We start from the raw sequence: 16,261 nt of genomic DNA on the forward strand, positions 1-16,261 counted from the left end.
TCCCCTTCTTCGTCTTGGATAAGAGGTGATCCCCGTCTAAGTGGCTAACACAATGGGGCCCTGATCTTGACTGCAGGCTTAGGGTGTTACTGGGATACAAATGATACATCTAGGACAGGCTCGGTATAAGAGCTTAGCTGGATAGGAATTACACTATCCTTAAAATGCAGGTGAGCTTAGAGCAGAGCAAGTTCAAGGCCATCAGAAAATAATCAACTCACCAAACTGCTCTTCCATAATGCTAGCGTCCAAACCTTGCAAGAAGCACGGTCTTATTTAGGCCTTAGTTTGTCTGAACTGCCCAGTTGTTAAGAACAGTCGCCCGTCTCGTGATTGTTGCGTGTACATGTGCACATGCACACCCCACATGCATGCACGTGGACATACACAGGAAGTAACACTTTTCCTTTTTTTATTTTATTTTACACTAAAGCACAGATCAAGTAACACAGGCATCGTTAGACTTTCACTGGAAGAGAGATTTCTGTCCTATCAAAAATCATAACTGAAAACTTAAAAATGAATGGTTCATCGCTAGGTTGCTTCAGAGATCTCGATCTACTTTGCAAACTGAGTTGGTATTAAAAAAAGAAACAAGAAACCAAGTAAGAACATTACAAAGTTTAGAGACATCATAAATATAAAAATACAATTGGAAGCGACGAGGGCTGGTAAAAGCCATAGTGCAATTGCTGCCGTCTGTGATCTGCTGACTGTGTTGCTGTGGAGGAGAGGTGGAGGCCTGAGGTCATCAGCAGGGATCTTGGTTTTCTCCGATTTAAAAAAAAAAATTCCCAATTTTTGATTTAAAAAAAATAAATCCAAATCCACATTTTTCCGTGATTTGAATGAAACACCACTAATATATAAAGATATATGTATAGTGCTGTTTCATTTTAATTATGGCAGCGTGGATTTGGGGTAACATTTTTTAAAAACCTGAAAATAGGGGATTTTTTTAAATTGGAGAAAATCAGGAACCCTGGTCACCAGCCAGCCTGGCCAGTGCTACCACTGCCCAGATCTCTTCCCTGAAGTCCCTCCCTGTTTCATACCAAAGCTTTCCCCGCTGTGTCTCTGTAACAGCTGCTGGAAAGGAGCAGGACCTGAGCACTGGGATTCCCCTGCATGCCGAGATTAAACGAAGCCAAAGGAAGTGAAATTCAAAAGGCTGGTGTGCAAGTTAGTTCATCCCAGGGGTTGCGGGACTGTCTGGGACGCCCAGCATCCACGGCGTGTGCTGCGGTCACACCAGTGCTTCAGTGCATGCTCGCTTCAGTCCTGTCTTCCTAACATCCTCTGCCACTGCAGCCCGAGGAGTTTCTCCTCCTTATCCACACACATACGCTTTACTTTCCTGTTGCGTTTCCTCTCTAAACAACCACCAAGGCTTAGCTCAGCAATCTGCAGACCTGCTCCTCCAAACGCCTTCCACCCAGCTCTCCTTCTCCTCGCTAGCAATAACTAGGGCTATTAAGGCTGCCTGGGGGTTACCGTGCATGGGGCTATTTTGATATTTTCTTGCACGGTTGCATCTTGTGCTAATTTAGTTGGTTCATTCTGTTCCATTGAGATCTATCTCCTGCCTTCCCCGGTCAGACGGGCAGCTGAGCGGGAGAAACAGGAGGAGGGATCCATATGAATACTTGCAAATCTTGAAAGAAAAAAAAGGTATAGTTCCTGTCCAGACCAGGAAGAGCAGAAGGCATCCAATTCTGGAGACAAAACAAGTGCAACCTTCCCAGCTTATCAACCTGGCAGAGCACCTCGATGCCTCCAGGCCGGTGTTTCTAGAGTAATGTAACCCCCTTCCAAAAGGCTTTGATCTACTTTTTCCCTTTCCTGATTGGGTGAAGTTAAATGACAACCGATCACAGATGTCGCATACTACAGCTTAGCCAATGAAATCACCCTCCCCCCCCCTTTGGAAAAACAAGAACGGGGAAAAAAACAATCGTGGTGCCATTTACATCTTTGTTAACCGTAAAATGTTAAGGCGGACAGGAAGGAAGGTGGCACCGGAGGCATACTGGATCTCTCTGAGGACGCCTTCCCACTTCTTCTCTTCTTCGTCGTACCTAAAGGGAAGAGGACAACAACTAGAGTGAGCCAAGGAGCGAACCCCATGTCCCGTGCTCCCCCTTCCAGCCCCGAGTTCAGCAACAAGGGCGGTTGCAGAGAGGGATTTCCTTGCAGTGTGGTAGGCAGACTAGATAACGCGGGGAGGTAGCTGGTACACAAAAGAGACCAAACTGGAACGCGAGCAGCGTGGAAATCAGTTGGATCGAGTCTGTAGTTGCCATTCGTTGGGTTTTTTTCAGAAAGGTTTCCTGTCTAAGCGTTGTGAATCCGTTTCCCTTGGCAGCTGTCAACGCTGCCATGCAGCATTTTTGGTTTGCTTTTTCTTTTGAAGATGAATTTAGGGCCTGATTTGAAGTCCCTTGGTATCAGCAGCTTTCCATTGACCTTAGTGGTCTCTGAGTGCTGACAGCAAATGGCAGACTAAGTGCACTAGAAACTGCAATCTTCCCCCAAAAATAGAGGGCCAGGCAGCGGCCAGCAACCGTCTCCACTCTGCCCTGACTTGAACCTGAACACAGACCCTGGGAAGAGCTACCTTAGCGGGGGAGAGTCAAACAACTGACAATCAGCCTGCTTTGAAAGTCGGTTCTTTGTTGGTCTCGGACCAAAGCAGGCGGAAGAGCACCGATGGTAGCCACCGGCTGCCTTTGCACCCTGGGTTCCTTGTGGTCCTGGTGTTAGTGAGGTTGGAGCCATGGGAAACCATTTGTGGACCATCTCTAGTGTCTTGGGTAAAGGGGGGTTTCGAGGTTGAGTTTGACCCCCTGCTTCTGTCAGTAGGAAATGATAAAAAGCAGCACTGGCTGAAGGTAAGGGAGTGGGTTTTAGACTTAACTATGGGTGAAAGACTGGACCAGATCTTCAGAGCTTTTAAGGATTGCAGGGACCATTGCAATCATCTAGCCTGCCTGCCTTACACCAGCCAGAAAATTTCCCCCAGGCGCCAGTGCAGGTTGAGGTCAATGACTTGTTTGGCTGAAAAGCATCCTCCCCAAAAGGCAACAAGACACCAAGGATCTCCCACTTATAACCAACCCCGCCGCTGCTCTCCCCGGGAGCTCTGATCTCCTTACCTCCAGATGTCATTTAGCTCGGTTGGCACCAGTTCTCCTGACTCAGTCTCCACCGTGGCAAAGCCGCCCAGTAAATAGAGAGCGCCGCCCAGGCTGACCAGGCTGACGGAGCTGCGCTCCTGGGGGAATTCGGTAAAAGCCTCCCACCTGCCGGGGAGAGAGATCAGACATGTTGGAGGGCATGAAGGTCTCCTTCTGGCCCTGCAGATCAACTGCTTTGGACACAACTTAGGGCCCTCCAAGTGCTGATATGGACACAGGCTCTTTCACAAGTTCCTGAAGTTTTCAACAGCATCCCCCAACTCTGCTCCCTGGGGCACGGGCATTTTTGGGCACATCAGCAAGAGTCTGTTCTCTATAGGCTCTTTTACCAGTGTCCACAGCTCCCTGGTTGGAAACAATCTCATCTGTTCTCTGCAGATGCTTACACTACTAGCCTTATCACTAGGGGATTTGAGCACCGTGCAGTAGTGCATTAAGCACCATGATTGGTGGCGGATTCAGCCTAGGAGGAGGAAACGGGGCCAAAGGAACAGGCTGCAGAGAACCACCCACCCCAGCAAGGGTTGCTACCGTGTTTCAGAGGCTTCCTTCCCTTCCCACTTCCTAGGCCAATATGGCTCATGCACTGGGGGCATATAGGGGGTGCAACCAAAGCCCCATTGCAAGCCGTGGGGATCAGCTTGCCAGGGAGCAACTGGGAGCATTCAGCAAGCTGGGCTTTCTCCCAACCGTTCTGCATTCAGGTCCTTGCTAAGCTGAGAAGGGAGAGGCGCTCCGTGAAGCTGCCAAGCAAAGGGTGCCTTTAATGCACAGGTGAAATATCCCTGCTCTCTACCAGGACAGACCCTCTGGCTCCGTCCGGCTCTTGTGACCCTGGAGCTTGTCTACGCTGCGTTGCGGGGGTGGTTGCAGATGACAGAGGCCAGCTCAAGCTAGCGTGGGTACTGCCGGCAGCACAAAACTCAGTGCAAACTGCAAAGCCCATCCAGCACGCTGGATAAAAATTTAGGCAGTTAAGCCAGGCTGAGCTCCAGGCTGGCATTTCTGTGCCGTTACCAGCACCCGAGGTGGCTCTGGTATGCCCGCGTGAGTGGCAGTCACACTTGATTGCCATGTAGACCTACCTCTAGCCTCCAGCCATCCCTATATTCATTCGACCCCGGTACTGCAGGGAGCCCTTTGGCTATAGATGATGCAAATGCTCATAAGCAGCAGTAACACCAGCTGAAGTGGTGCCTAAAGAGACGCAGCCAAGACTGCCCCAAGGAGTTGGCTGCCTGGGGGTCAGAGGTTTCATTCATGCCCACAGCCGCTCCCTCGTGTCCATCTTGGGGGAGAAGGCGGTACGTACTTGTCGGCTGCAATGTCATACACTTCCACGGAGTTGGTCAGGCCAGAGTCGGTCACTCCCGCTGCCACGTAGATCTTGTCGTTGTGCACGGTGGCCCCGAACAGAGAGCGAGCAGTTTTCATGGGAGCCAGCTCCTTCCACTCAAACTTGGTGGGGTTGTAGACGCACATCTTGTTCAGGCACTTCCTGCAAAAAGCATGCGAGAGAAAAGCAATTTCATTGACTTGCTGGGTGGGATCTTTGCACTCCCCTAAGTAATGGGGGGTCTGGGGTATGGACCTACATCTTCAGCAGATTATGATTTCCGGTGTGTTTATTAGTGTATGTTCACATCCAAGGTAATAGATGTCTTTGTGGTGCATGACCTGACACTGTCTCGTGCACACGTGCTCAGAGATGAGCAACCAGGCCTCTTGGTAAGCGCATGTCCCACTACACACGTGTGTGCATATGGGGGACTTGCCCGCAAGCACATAGAAGCGGCTGTTACGGATTTAGTGCGGATGGTACAATTGCGTGTTTTGTATGATGTTAGTTGAGTCTTCACCCCAAAAAGCTGCCAATTAGTTTCTTTGGATAAAGAGAGTGATAGTCTCTCTCCTTGGTCCAGCACCAATCCCCGACTGATGTCAGCGCTGTTGTGCAGGGGGGCCGTGGAGAACCTGCAACCACCCCCTGAAGGCCGGATGCATGCCAGCGGCCTCAAAATGAAGACCTTCATGGGCTTTACTACATTGGTGGTAGAGCTCAGAGAGAACAGATTGACCCTGGTCTTCTGCTGAAGGCCAAAGCTAGAAGTTCACCAGACTGAGGGGTCAAGAGCAGGAGCTGGGTCCTGGAGCAGCCTCTGTGGAGAAGTTCCAGCTCTGGAGCACGTCAGCAAACTACGCAGACAGAGAAGTCCTCTGTCTTATCTTCTCCAAGCCCCTGATTTTTCTACTCCTTATTGACTGTTCTCCTAGAAACCTTTTGTATGGAGCAGAGCTCCTTCTTCTAGCAGGGGACCTTGCACGCAGAAGCAGCCAACCCCACTTTGCCATGTGAGATGCGCTTCCCTCTGCTTTTAACCCCTTGCTCTTGGATTTACCTGTCGCTTCCTTTGCCTCCTATGGCGTAGACCAGATCCTTGTGAGACACCACAGCATGGCCATAGACTGCATAGGGAAGAGGTTCTGATTCACCCCACTTAAAGGACCTAGGCAAGGAAATGGCACAAGATGAGGATGATTATATCTAAATGTATTATATTATTGCTGTTGCATTGGTCATAGATCTACACACTGCAGCTCCTGACTCAGGCTGCTTTGAAATCCTTTCATGGGTGCCGCACCATGTTAGCACTACGAGGTGCGTACAGACATGATTCACGAGATCAACCCAGAGATTTGAAATAGGCATCCATCGCATTGAAACCATCCTACCCTTTTGTGGTCTTCCTGAGTTCTTTGCAACAGAAGAATTGCTGTATTATTTTGGAGACACAGAGGAGGGGCCTTTGGTGACTTGGAGGGAGTACTGATGCAAGGGATGGACTCGCGCTTGCATGCCTTTAATGCACAGATGCACAGAGGGGTCTGAATGTGGAGCTTAGGGCTCATCCCTATGTGTTATTTCAGTTTTTTAGGTGCATTTTGCTGCAAGAACCAGCCCCATTGCGTCTCTTCCCAAAGCAAACCCCCCGCCTGCGGTACTTACAGCCGGTCGTAGCACATGACAGAGTCCAAGGTGTTTTCTCCCTCCTTCAGCTCTTTCCCCCCTACCACTAAGATGGAGTTTTCTGCTTCTCCCAGGCCGAAGAGGCAGCGTGGGGATGGCAGCGGGGGCATGCCCAGCCAGTCGGAGTCCAGGTGATCATACTGCAGGGAGATGGAGACCTGTTAGCATGCAATAGGCCCTGTCCTGCTCCTGCTCTAGTGCACCAGGAGCGGATTTACTTATGCTGTGAATTGGTTTAATCAAAGTGCCAGGGGCCAGATGTGCTGAAGCGAAGCGCTGAGTTGTGTCCTACCAGTCCCCTGGGGCATGCCCTCCCCCACATGTTGCTGCAGAGAAGTGCCAGGCTTAGTTCTCAGCAGGCCCTGGTCCTGCACGTTTCCCTGCACTCCCTGTCTGTCCCTGTCCCTGTCCCTGGTGCACTGGCATAGCTCTAGTGCACCAGGAGCGGTTACTACAGGGATCTGAGTCGGAGCTCGGTTTCCCAGCCGTCAAAGACACCAGACAGCAGCTCATCCTTGAGCATTGACGGTCCATTGTCCATTATCCTGGCCATGCATTCTGAGGAAGCTAGGAATAAATTGTCCTTTTCCTGGCTTGTGTTGCATCCTTTTCCCCTTTGTACTCTCCTCTGTTTCTTCACGTCTCTCTCCAACTGCTTCCCTGGTTGTGCACTGGTTGTTCAGTAATTATCTGCTGGGAACACTGTGTGCTAACACATCGTTTCTTGGAATGATTTCGGACCTCTATAAAGTCTGTGTGTGCATATCCATTGGGGGGGGTGTGTGTGTGTGTGTATGCACATACACATGAGCAGAGGCCTGCATATATACCCACATATGAAGTCAGCCTATTAATGCAAAGATCAAAGACCTTACATTGCTGAGAGCATTGTTCTACCCATTTTACAGATGGTGAAACTGATGCCCAGAGAACTGGCGGGTCAACATCAGCAGGTGCTTTGGCTACCCCATGCATCTGCAAATGCAGTTTCCAGCGGGCACTGAAAACCCCTGGGCCCTTCTGAAAATGCTACGGCATGTGTCAGCTTCTGTTTTGGTGGTGACAGCTATGTTGCATGTTAGATGAGAGTGTGATCCAATGGTTAGAGCCCCTGCCTAAGCCTCAAGAGACTCCCTGCTCTGCTGTGGACTCTCTGCCTGACCCTGAGTGCATCTTTTTCTGGATGCAGCCCTGAGGCTCCCTGTGCCTCAGTTTCCCAGGGTAAAAAGGGAGCGCCAGCATCTCCTGACTTCGTGGGGGTGCTGGAAGGCTCCATATGTGGAAGCCTGTGAGATGCTCAGTACCACAGCGATGGGCGCTGGATGGGTACTGTAGCCGCATAGTGTGCAGGGCTTTGTTGGCTCATCAGGCTGTTTTGGAGCAGGGTTTATCTTGTTCTCTATGCATCAGGCGAGCTGCTTGCTTGTGCTCAGTACAGCTGATCACAGAGCAGGACTGTCTGCGAGTGACCTTGCACGGCTCAGCAGTCATTCCAGACAACGCTGCGAGAATCCACAATACAGACCTTCTGATTTAGCGGCTGCCCAAAGTATTTCTCATTGCATTGCAGGCTTCTGTGTAAAGGTCTCTCTAAAAGGGAAGATGCTAATGATGACCTAGTGCTGTCCAAGATGGAGCTGGCAAAGTTTCCAGCCTCAGTACGGCTGTTCTGGCAGGTTTGCAAGGACCAGTTACTATAATTCTCAGCTGTCATGAGAGGCAGCCCACTGTCCTCACAGAACTCAGTCAGGCCCTTGGCACACATTGCAGTTATGGCATGATTAGCATATGAATTGGGCCATAAATAGCAACAGTGCCACGCGTTCATCCAATTTAAGGCACCATCAAATGGCAAACCAGACACAAAGATGTTCCACATATAATGTGGAGATGTCAAACGCCTTTGTGGCAGGTTGGGAAGGCACTTTCAACTGAACGTGTCCATCAGAAATTGAATGCGTCCATCAAGAAAAGCAGGAGGGCAGGTCTGGGGGAGCCAGCAGGAAGCCGTATGGGAGATGTTTGGGTGGCAGAATTGAGAGCAAAGGAGCTGTCTTTGGGCAAGTTGGAAGTGAGGGGGCAGCCTTTGGGCTGAAGCCCCACAACAAAGAGAGATGGATTTGAACCAAAAATCTGGAGGTGGATTTCCCCTGTATCCCACTAGTTTCCCCAGGCTGGTAATTCGGCTGCATAATGGGCCCAGAAAGGGAAAAGCCAGTTGTTCTCATCTCTGTAGCACCCGGCCTGTGGATATTAGGATGTTACAGACCTACAGACACAACCTGGAGTCCACTCCAGGCCTGGCCTTGCCAGGAACAGCTAAGTTACGCTGAGTTTTCTCTACTGATCCTGGTGCTCCATTAAAATCGCACAACCATAGAAAAGAAAGGGATCTCAGGAGGTCGCATTTAATTCAACTTCCTGCTCAGGCAGGGTCACCCCCGACTGACCCATCCTATACAAGTCCCTGCCTAACCTGCTCTTAAACAAGGAGGGAGACTCCTGGGCACCCAGTTTAAATGCTCCCAATATCCTAGATGCCCGCCATGAGTTGCTTCCCAACTATATATGCTCGGCAGTAAAACAAAGGATGACAGGAGAACTCACCGGTTGGGAGGGAAGGTAGCGTTCTTAGGAGGGTGCTATTTTTTGCCACCAGTTATAAAGCACTACAGGCCTCCTTCTCTACAGGCAACGGTCTGTCCTGAGAAAACATGCTTCCAAAAATTCCTAGAATCTGTTTGCAAAGGCTGCTGAAGAAGGACCCACCTCCGTCATAGCACTCAACTTCTGCCAGGAGTCTTCGGTGGCCACTGACGGCACATCCCTGAAGCTGTAAACATGCATCTCATTTGATCCAGGATTGATTGTCCCGGGATTTGAGCCTGATTAAAATGGATGCAGCACAGACCTGCACGTATATCACTGTTTCAAGCTGCCTTGCTGCTCCTTTGCCAGCAAGTGGTGAGTGGGAGCACAAATTGCCCCTGGACTGGCCCACGATAACCGTATAGACGAACCACAGGGCATCCTGGGGAAAGGCATTTGTGCATTTTTTTCCGGCATATTTGAAATGGGATAATGGACATGTACATCTGTGCAATCCTGAGCTTCTCCTGGGAAAAACGTGATAGATATTTGTGCCCCAAAGGTACAATTTGCCTGGTTGCCTCGGGCAGTCTTTTTTTTCATAGGTGGGTGTGAGATCAGTGGTGGAGGGAGGGCATGAAAGCAAAGCATGGTGCATACACCTCCCGACAGCAAACAGGAGGGGCTAGCTTATCTCTCGCGTGCATCCAGTTTTACACGCACCCCGTGAGACGTGCTAGCTCCCTTCCTAGGAACAAAATGCACACGGCCTTCATGTGAAGAGTAGAAGAGGTTGAACAACACTAATGGTGAATCTGCCTCGTTGTGAGTTGTGGACAGAGCTGGCTGAAACACGGACTTAGTCTTCTGTGGGAAATTTTGGGAGTTTTTTGAATACTCCTTGTGTCCTGAATCGGGACCAATAAAACAGTATCGCCAAGATTTTTTGCAAGCAAATTTGTCTGAAATGTTTCAATTTGACTTCCCTATTTCTAGAACGCAGTATAATCAGAACAGTGTAAATGAAGCATTTGGATGTTATCGAAACAGACTATTTTGGTAATTTCCTGGTTTTTTTAAATTTAATTAAATTGGCATATTCCTGTAAAACATTTTGATTTCGGCAAATAAGCATTTTCCAAAGGGAAACTGTTGCGCTGGAAATGTTTTGATCAACTCTGTTTGGTCCACCTGCATACACTAATATGACTCTCATTGCAAATAGCCTTGAAGCCTCTGATCTCATCTTGATTTCTGCGGATGATGCCTATGGATAACTCTCATCCTCTGCCTTTAGTATTCATGGCATGTGACTCATCACCTGATATCATTTTCTCTTTCTGGCTGAGCGGCTGAAATGTATGTATTTGAGAAGAAGACATGACTAAGAGGACATAATAATAGTGCATTTCTGGGTCTGAGCTCTCAGTCGCATCATCTTTCATGCTAAAATCTGCGTGGTTTCAGGTGGTCACGAACTGTTATTTTTATATCCGTGTGCGTCCAACTTGTATGAATAAGACTATCCCTGGCCGACCTATCTTGGGTCCAAAGGCAGCAAGATAAATTTGACTCCTAGTTGCCCTTAACCACAGAAGCACAGCCAGCTGTTGATAGACACGGATACATAAAAGTAACGTATAGCTATAGTTATAATATTTTGAAGTAGAGCTTTCCTACTAGGTCTGTATGACATGCCAGCTGACAAGGTCTCTCTCGCAATGACCTTTTATTCCTAATGAAACTGTCAGCTAAGAGCACAATTCAGTAATCATGCTAATAGCCCGATGTGCATGTTGACAGCATTTTCTATTCAGGGACTTCAACGCACTTCTCAAACTGGAATTTCGCGGTGAAGCCGTGTCCAGACAATTGTTCCCATTTTATGGCTGAGACCATTGAGAGATCAAATGACTTGCTCAAGGCTTCACAGAGAACCGGTGGCAGGACTGGAAGCAGACTGATGATCTAGAGCTCTTGCCTCCCGTGACTGAGCCAGCAAGGTTTTGAGCCAGGCAAGAGAAGCCTTCAGGTTAGACAGGGCCTTGCTTGCAATGCTGGGCTGAGTCATCCTAGCTGGTGGCAGGCAGCAGAGAGTGAGAAGTATGTTTTATTCCCTGCAGGGCTCGCTAACAGGCGGCCAACCTTCCTAGTTGGCATCGCAACTCTACACGTCAGCACTGCTCAGGGGAAACGTGCCTCTGTTGAATAGGAAGCAATTCATCTATCTGTTCCCCGCAGATGACAAATGCTGCCTGCGTCCCCTCTGTTGGCAACGGGCAAAGAGCTGGCCAAGATGGTAAATGGCTGTGCAGTTATCACCGCTTTCTTTCCCACTGATTCTCTTCCTTTGGTTTTTTTCCTCCTTTTATTTTGCCCTTCTAGGCAGCTTCACGAGCTCAGCTATAGTGGGTGAAGCTCTCAGTTGCCTGGCCCTGTGCACAAGTCCCCTCCATCCGTGCAGTGGGTATAAGAATAACAACGCTCACGCTTGCCTCGGGCAGGTGTGCACCCTAAACAAGGTGGGGGAAGAATCGAGCCCATCAGGCCAGTGGGGTCCAGATGCATGTGCTGCTATTTCATTCCTCCCACTTTTACACAGCTGCTCTGTGATCTCTGAAAATTTCTCGAGCTTACAAGATTGCTGATTACAGTGTTAGGTATTGCTCCCCGCTGACTGGATGATAGTGAATTAATTGGATCTCTCAAAGGCCAGGGATTAGCAAGTGGGAAGGCAGGCTCCTTCTGTAGGAGGGAAATAGTGCCAGCTCGCATCTCTCTGATCATGCCTTTGGTTACTTCTAAGTGCCAGCATGCTACAGAGGGACATGCGTGCCCTGCTAGAGCAGCAAATGACACCCCTACCGCGGTTTCCAGAGGCAGAAGACAGAGATGAATGGAGCGGAGAGGGTATGTCCACATGGTACAATTATAACACATGCTAGTATACTTGTGCCAGCTTAATCTAGCGAGCAGGGGTAGCAATAAGAGGGAACACATGGCAGCATGGGTGTTAGCATGGACTGGAGCCCAGAATATGAACTCTCGAGGGGTCCTGGGCATGTACGTGGGTTCATGTTCTGCCGCTGTTACCCAAGCCAGCTGGATTCGAGCAGCACAGGTCTGCTACCACATGCCACAATCGCACTTTTGTGTAGACATGCACAGGTTGCAAAACCAGACGATGCTTATTTCAAAGCCATTGTCCCTGCCATGCTTGAGACCTGCCTGTGCTAGGGACGGACAAAGCAGCTTGCTCGAAATAAGAACTTCAAAAATCATAAAGCCAGAATGGGCCATCATAATCATTTGGTATGACCTCCTGTAAACTATGGGCCACCTAATAACTCCATCATCGATCTTTTTTGGATTGATGATGTTCAAAGAGTCCAAACTCTTTGCCATTCAGCGATCCCTGCCTCTATCCATTTATCACGGGGCTTTCATTCTGCTCTCTCTGTACTTTGAAGTTTACATGCCTCTCCTTAACAAACCATTGTCTTCGCACGTAACAGAAAGCAGATCTCCTGCCCAAAGAGATGGAGAGACTAGTCTCCAGCAAAGCGAACACAATGGTTTACTTCAGTTTGTGGCATGGATTTTCCTAAGGGGTGCACAAGCTGAACTTAAGTATCCTGGGCTGGTGGGTTTGCTTGGCTTTGCACTACACAGCAGCTAAAGACTATAGGCTAGTGTCTCAGCTGGCCATAGGAAAAAAGGAGACTCAAAGTTGGTACCTGCAAGAAGTAGGAGCTCATGGGTTCTTCCTTGTTGTCCTCGTTGTAATAGAGTCCACCTACTATGAAGATCTGGTTTTCTCTGGTCACCAGACTGACGTGATTCTTCGGGATCTGAGCCGAGAGGGAGGCGAAGTAGCACTCGTTGGCGGTGGGGTCGTAGGCCACTGCCCCGCTGTCGCTCACCATGAAGATGAGGTCGTGGAGGAACATCCCAAAGCGCATTGTGTCATTTAAGATCCCCGGGAAGATGTCATCCTCTTTCTCATCCTCCTCGTCCACCGCTCCATTGACGACGGCGTCCTCAGGTTTCTTGTCGCCGCTTTTCTTCACCTTCTTCTTTCTCACCACGGTGAGTTTGCCCTCGTGAGCATCCTTCACCATTTGGAGCTTCTTGAGCAGCTCTGGGCTGGACTTGACGATGGCTTGCTTCTCCACCTGGTCCCGCAGGTAATCCTGTGGCATGAGGCGGAAACGTATGCTCTCAAACACCACAGGCAGGGCCTTGACCCGGTCCTCTTGGTCCTTGGCTGCTGCCCACTTCATCACCACCTCGAAGACGGTCTCCTCCTTCTCGATGTTGAGGGAGTCGTTGGAGATGATGGCGATGAGCTCGTCGGGGGAGAGCTGGTGGAACTCCTCGTCCCGGGAGATCAAGGCAAAGCGGTCGCATATGAAATCCCGGGCCGCCACCGCCAGCCGGGCACAGTCCAGCATCAGGCCCAGCCTGAAGATAGCCAGGCAGTTGCTGAGACAGAGGCGCTTCTGCAGGAAGGAGACGCAGACGGTGAAGATGGAGGGGATCTGGAACAAGTTAGCCACGGAAAAAATGTCCTGCACGTTCTTCTCCGTGATCTCCAGCTCGGAGGTGTAGATGTAATGGAGGATCTTGCCCAGGACGTCGGGGTCGACGTTCTCCAAGCTGATCTCCTTCTTCTTGCTCTCTTCCATGTCGGAGAGGAACATTGCCCGGAAATACGGGCTGCAAGCTGCCAGCACCAGGCGATGGCAGGGGAACTCCTGCCCCTTGACTTTCAAGACGCAGTCCAAGAACTTGTTGTGGTCCAGCATGTCTTTGAGCCCGTCCTGGAGGAGAGTTTGCTGGTAGAGACGTAGCTCTTCTGTATGATCTATAGGCATGGCCATGCTGAAAAGTAATCGCTCGGCCGGGTGCTTCTTCTTCCTTTCCTATTCCCCACTAGAGAGGCTTGAACCGGCGATGGTCCCTCTTCCTCCTAGGCAGTCTGAGCCCCAGGAATGTGAAACGCTTGCTGGTAATACAGCTGGCTATGTGGTTCAGCCTCCAGCGAGGGGCTTTATATATAGCCACGGCATTAGAAAGCTCAAGGAATCCATATCGGAGCGTGTGTAAGCCGATCACCCTTTAATATGACACACTGGACAACCGGGAAGGGAGGGGAGCTGGTGGGGGGTGAGGGCTGGAACAGCTGTACATGCAGCTTAGGTCCTTCAGGCGTGGTCTGCCAGCTTATGAATCACGGCTGGAAGAGTCTAGGCTTTTCCTCATGACCTGGTAGCAGAGTTGTGAATGTCCCGGGACTCATACACGTGAAACAACTTTTCCTCCAGATGAGTCAAAAGGATAAAGCTACCTTCCACCTCACTGAATATCCCTTCTCGGCCCCCACCAGGCCCCGCTGCTAAATCCAGCGCAGAACGGACCCTGCTAAAAATACACGATGAAGTCAACACTGGAGATAAACAGCAAGGCATCGGATCGTGCGGTCATTTTGATGCAACGGAGGCCGTCGGGGTCATTTGATTTTCTGATAAAAGACCAGAGATCCATTGTCCCTGTCTGTGGTCACGTTTGGGGCATCAAGTTGCTTTTTTCATTCTCTCCTGTGTGTGTCATAGGCCTTATACTGGAAGCAGCTGATGGAGGTTCACCTGAGGCACAAGGCAACTAGAAATCATAGAAGAGTATGGTGGGAAGCGACCTCCAGAGGTAATCTAGTCCAACCCCCTGCCTCAGGCAAGATCATTGCTATCCAAACTATCCTATACAAACCCATTTTCTAACCTATTACAAACCTACGTGGTCAACCCTGGCACAACCACAAGACATACTACCCTAATCTGCTGCCGGTGAAGTAGGGGGACCACAGCAGGCAACGTCCTACAAGGGTTGTTACAAATACACTTGAGAGATCTCAGGGAAAGGGCCGCTTCCCCCACTATAGAGGAAGGCAAACGACCCCATAGTCCGTACCAATCTGGCCATGGGGTGAGATTCCTTCCTGACCCCAAATATAGCAATCGGTCTGAGCTTGAGCTGGGGGGAGACCGGGTTTCAGTCCCAGCAGGAGCACTGGCACAATCCCCTAACCAGCACCAAGTAAAGCCAGACTCTCACCTCCTCGGGGTGGCAACTAATGCTTCTGTTAATGCATCCCAAAACAGTATTCACCTTCTGAGCAGCTACATCACATCCTCTACTGAGGACATGGGGGCACCAAGCCTCCGTTCTGTGTAGCGTATCCATATGGCTTCCTGTTACCATCAGGGTGCAGACAGAAGCGACAATTTTTGCCTAATCTGGCCACAGAAAGCAGTCTATAGCTGTGACCAAACACAAGTGCATGGCTGCAATCGGGTCAAAAGTGGCCGATGGAGTGAAAATCTCATCCCCCATTGCATGAGGGGTCAGATGAAGACGTTTCAAAACAGCCTGTCTTCTGTAACTTCTGTCTGTGCTGCCTGTGCGAGCACCTTAAGGCTTTGGCTCAATCTGCTGCCTTCGGCAAACTCTAGGTCTTCCCTATTGAGGGAGCTCTTCAATCGGTCTCTGTGCCGTAGTGGGACAAACTTTCAACTGAAAAGCAGATACACACCGGTTTAAGCCTTTCTTTACTTTTCCTGGTTCATCTAAAGGCATGACAGTCTGTAAACAGTACAGTCAGAGAAAATGGCTCTTCCCACAGAGCTTTCGATGGGATTAGTTTTGGCAGAGGAAGAGAGTAACTGTGCGCATTTAGACTTACGATAACCTTGGTCCGTAAATCTCCCCTGTTGTCATTTGTGAGTATAAAGCCTTGGGCTGGTCTGCACACAGAAATACCCCCAGTATAATTAAATAAATTTACTAAATCCAGTACGAGGGTATCAGCCACGCCAACTGGGATAGGCACAGCAGTATAAAACTATCCACCTTCCCTGCCTGAACGTGCCTATTTTGGTATAAAGGTGCTTTATACCTGTCCGGTTATTCCTATACAGGGTAGGGAATAAGTTATAGAGATTTAAGACACTTTTATGCTAGTCTCATTTTATCAGCATGCCCCCCACCCCACACTTCTCTCCTTTTCTGCTACATGCATCAGGGTGTTTTTAAGCTGCAACCAAAGCTGGGGATTTTGGCTGGGCTGTGACAATGCTCCTTGCTGGGGCTTAAAGCTGGCACTTCCTAGCTAGAGGGTCTTGCCCCTCCACTAAGAGTCACGCTAATCGTCATATTTGGGGTCAGGAAGGACTTTTACCTCTGGTCAGATTGGTACGGACTGTGGGGGGGGTTTGTCTTCCTCTGTAGCGGGGGGCACGGCCTCCACCTGGGACCTCTTCCGTGTGTATTAACAACCTTGTATAGAAGCAGGACATCGGCTATCATAGTTCCCCTGCTTTACCTGTGCCAGGTTTGGGTGCTTTGTCTTGTGTCGTGTCAGGGTTGAGGTTAGTTTTTCAAAGCTTTT

The 16,261-nt window shown here is 49.7% G+C and overlaps 1 protein-coding gene across 1 annotated transcript; it reads right to left on the minus strand.

Moving 5' to 3' along the window:
- Positions 1–421: 421 nt before the first annotated feature.
- On the minus strand, positions 422–13,925 carry KLHL40 (kelch like family member 40). Its single transcript, XM_006278215.4, has 6 exons — positions 12,552–13,925; positions 6,205–6,365; positions 5,597–5,704; positions 4,510–4,695; positions 3,156–3,302; positions 422–2,078 (listed from the first exon to the last, which is right to left on the minus strand). Exons 1-6 carry the CDS (start codon positions 13,695–13,697, stop codon positions 1,967–1,969), a joined length of 1,860 nt encoding a protein of 619 aa, XP_006278277.1. The 5' UTR covers positions 13,698–13,925; the 3' UTR covers positions 422–1,966.
- Positions 13,926–16,261: the final 2,336 nt, after the last annotated feature.

The sequence above is a fragment of the Alligator mississippiensis genome, chromosome 5, assembly GCF_030867095.1.
Source record: "Alligator mississippiensis isolate rAllMis1 chromosome 5, rAllMis1, whole genome shotgun sequence".
NCBI lineage: Eukaryota > Metazoa > Chordata > Crocodylia > Alligatoridae > Alligator > Alligator mississippiensis.

Coding starts and splice junctions, on each gene's coding strand:
- KLHL40 (XM_006278215.4), bottom strand. CDS start 13,697: ATGGCCATGCCTATAGATCATACAGAAGAGCTACGTCTCTACCAGCAA. Junction 6,366..12,551: donor TGAGCTCCTACTTCTTGCAG/GTACCAACTTTG, acceptor ATCTCCCTGCAG/TATGATCACCTGGACTCCGA. Junction 3,303..4,509: donor TATGACATTGCAGCCGACAA/GTACGTACCGCC, acceptor TCTCCCCGGCAG/GTGGGAGGCTTTTACCGAAT.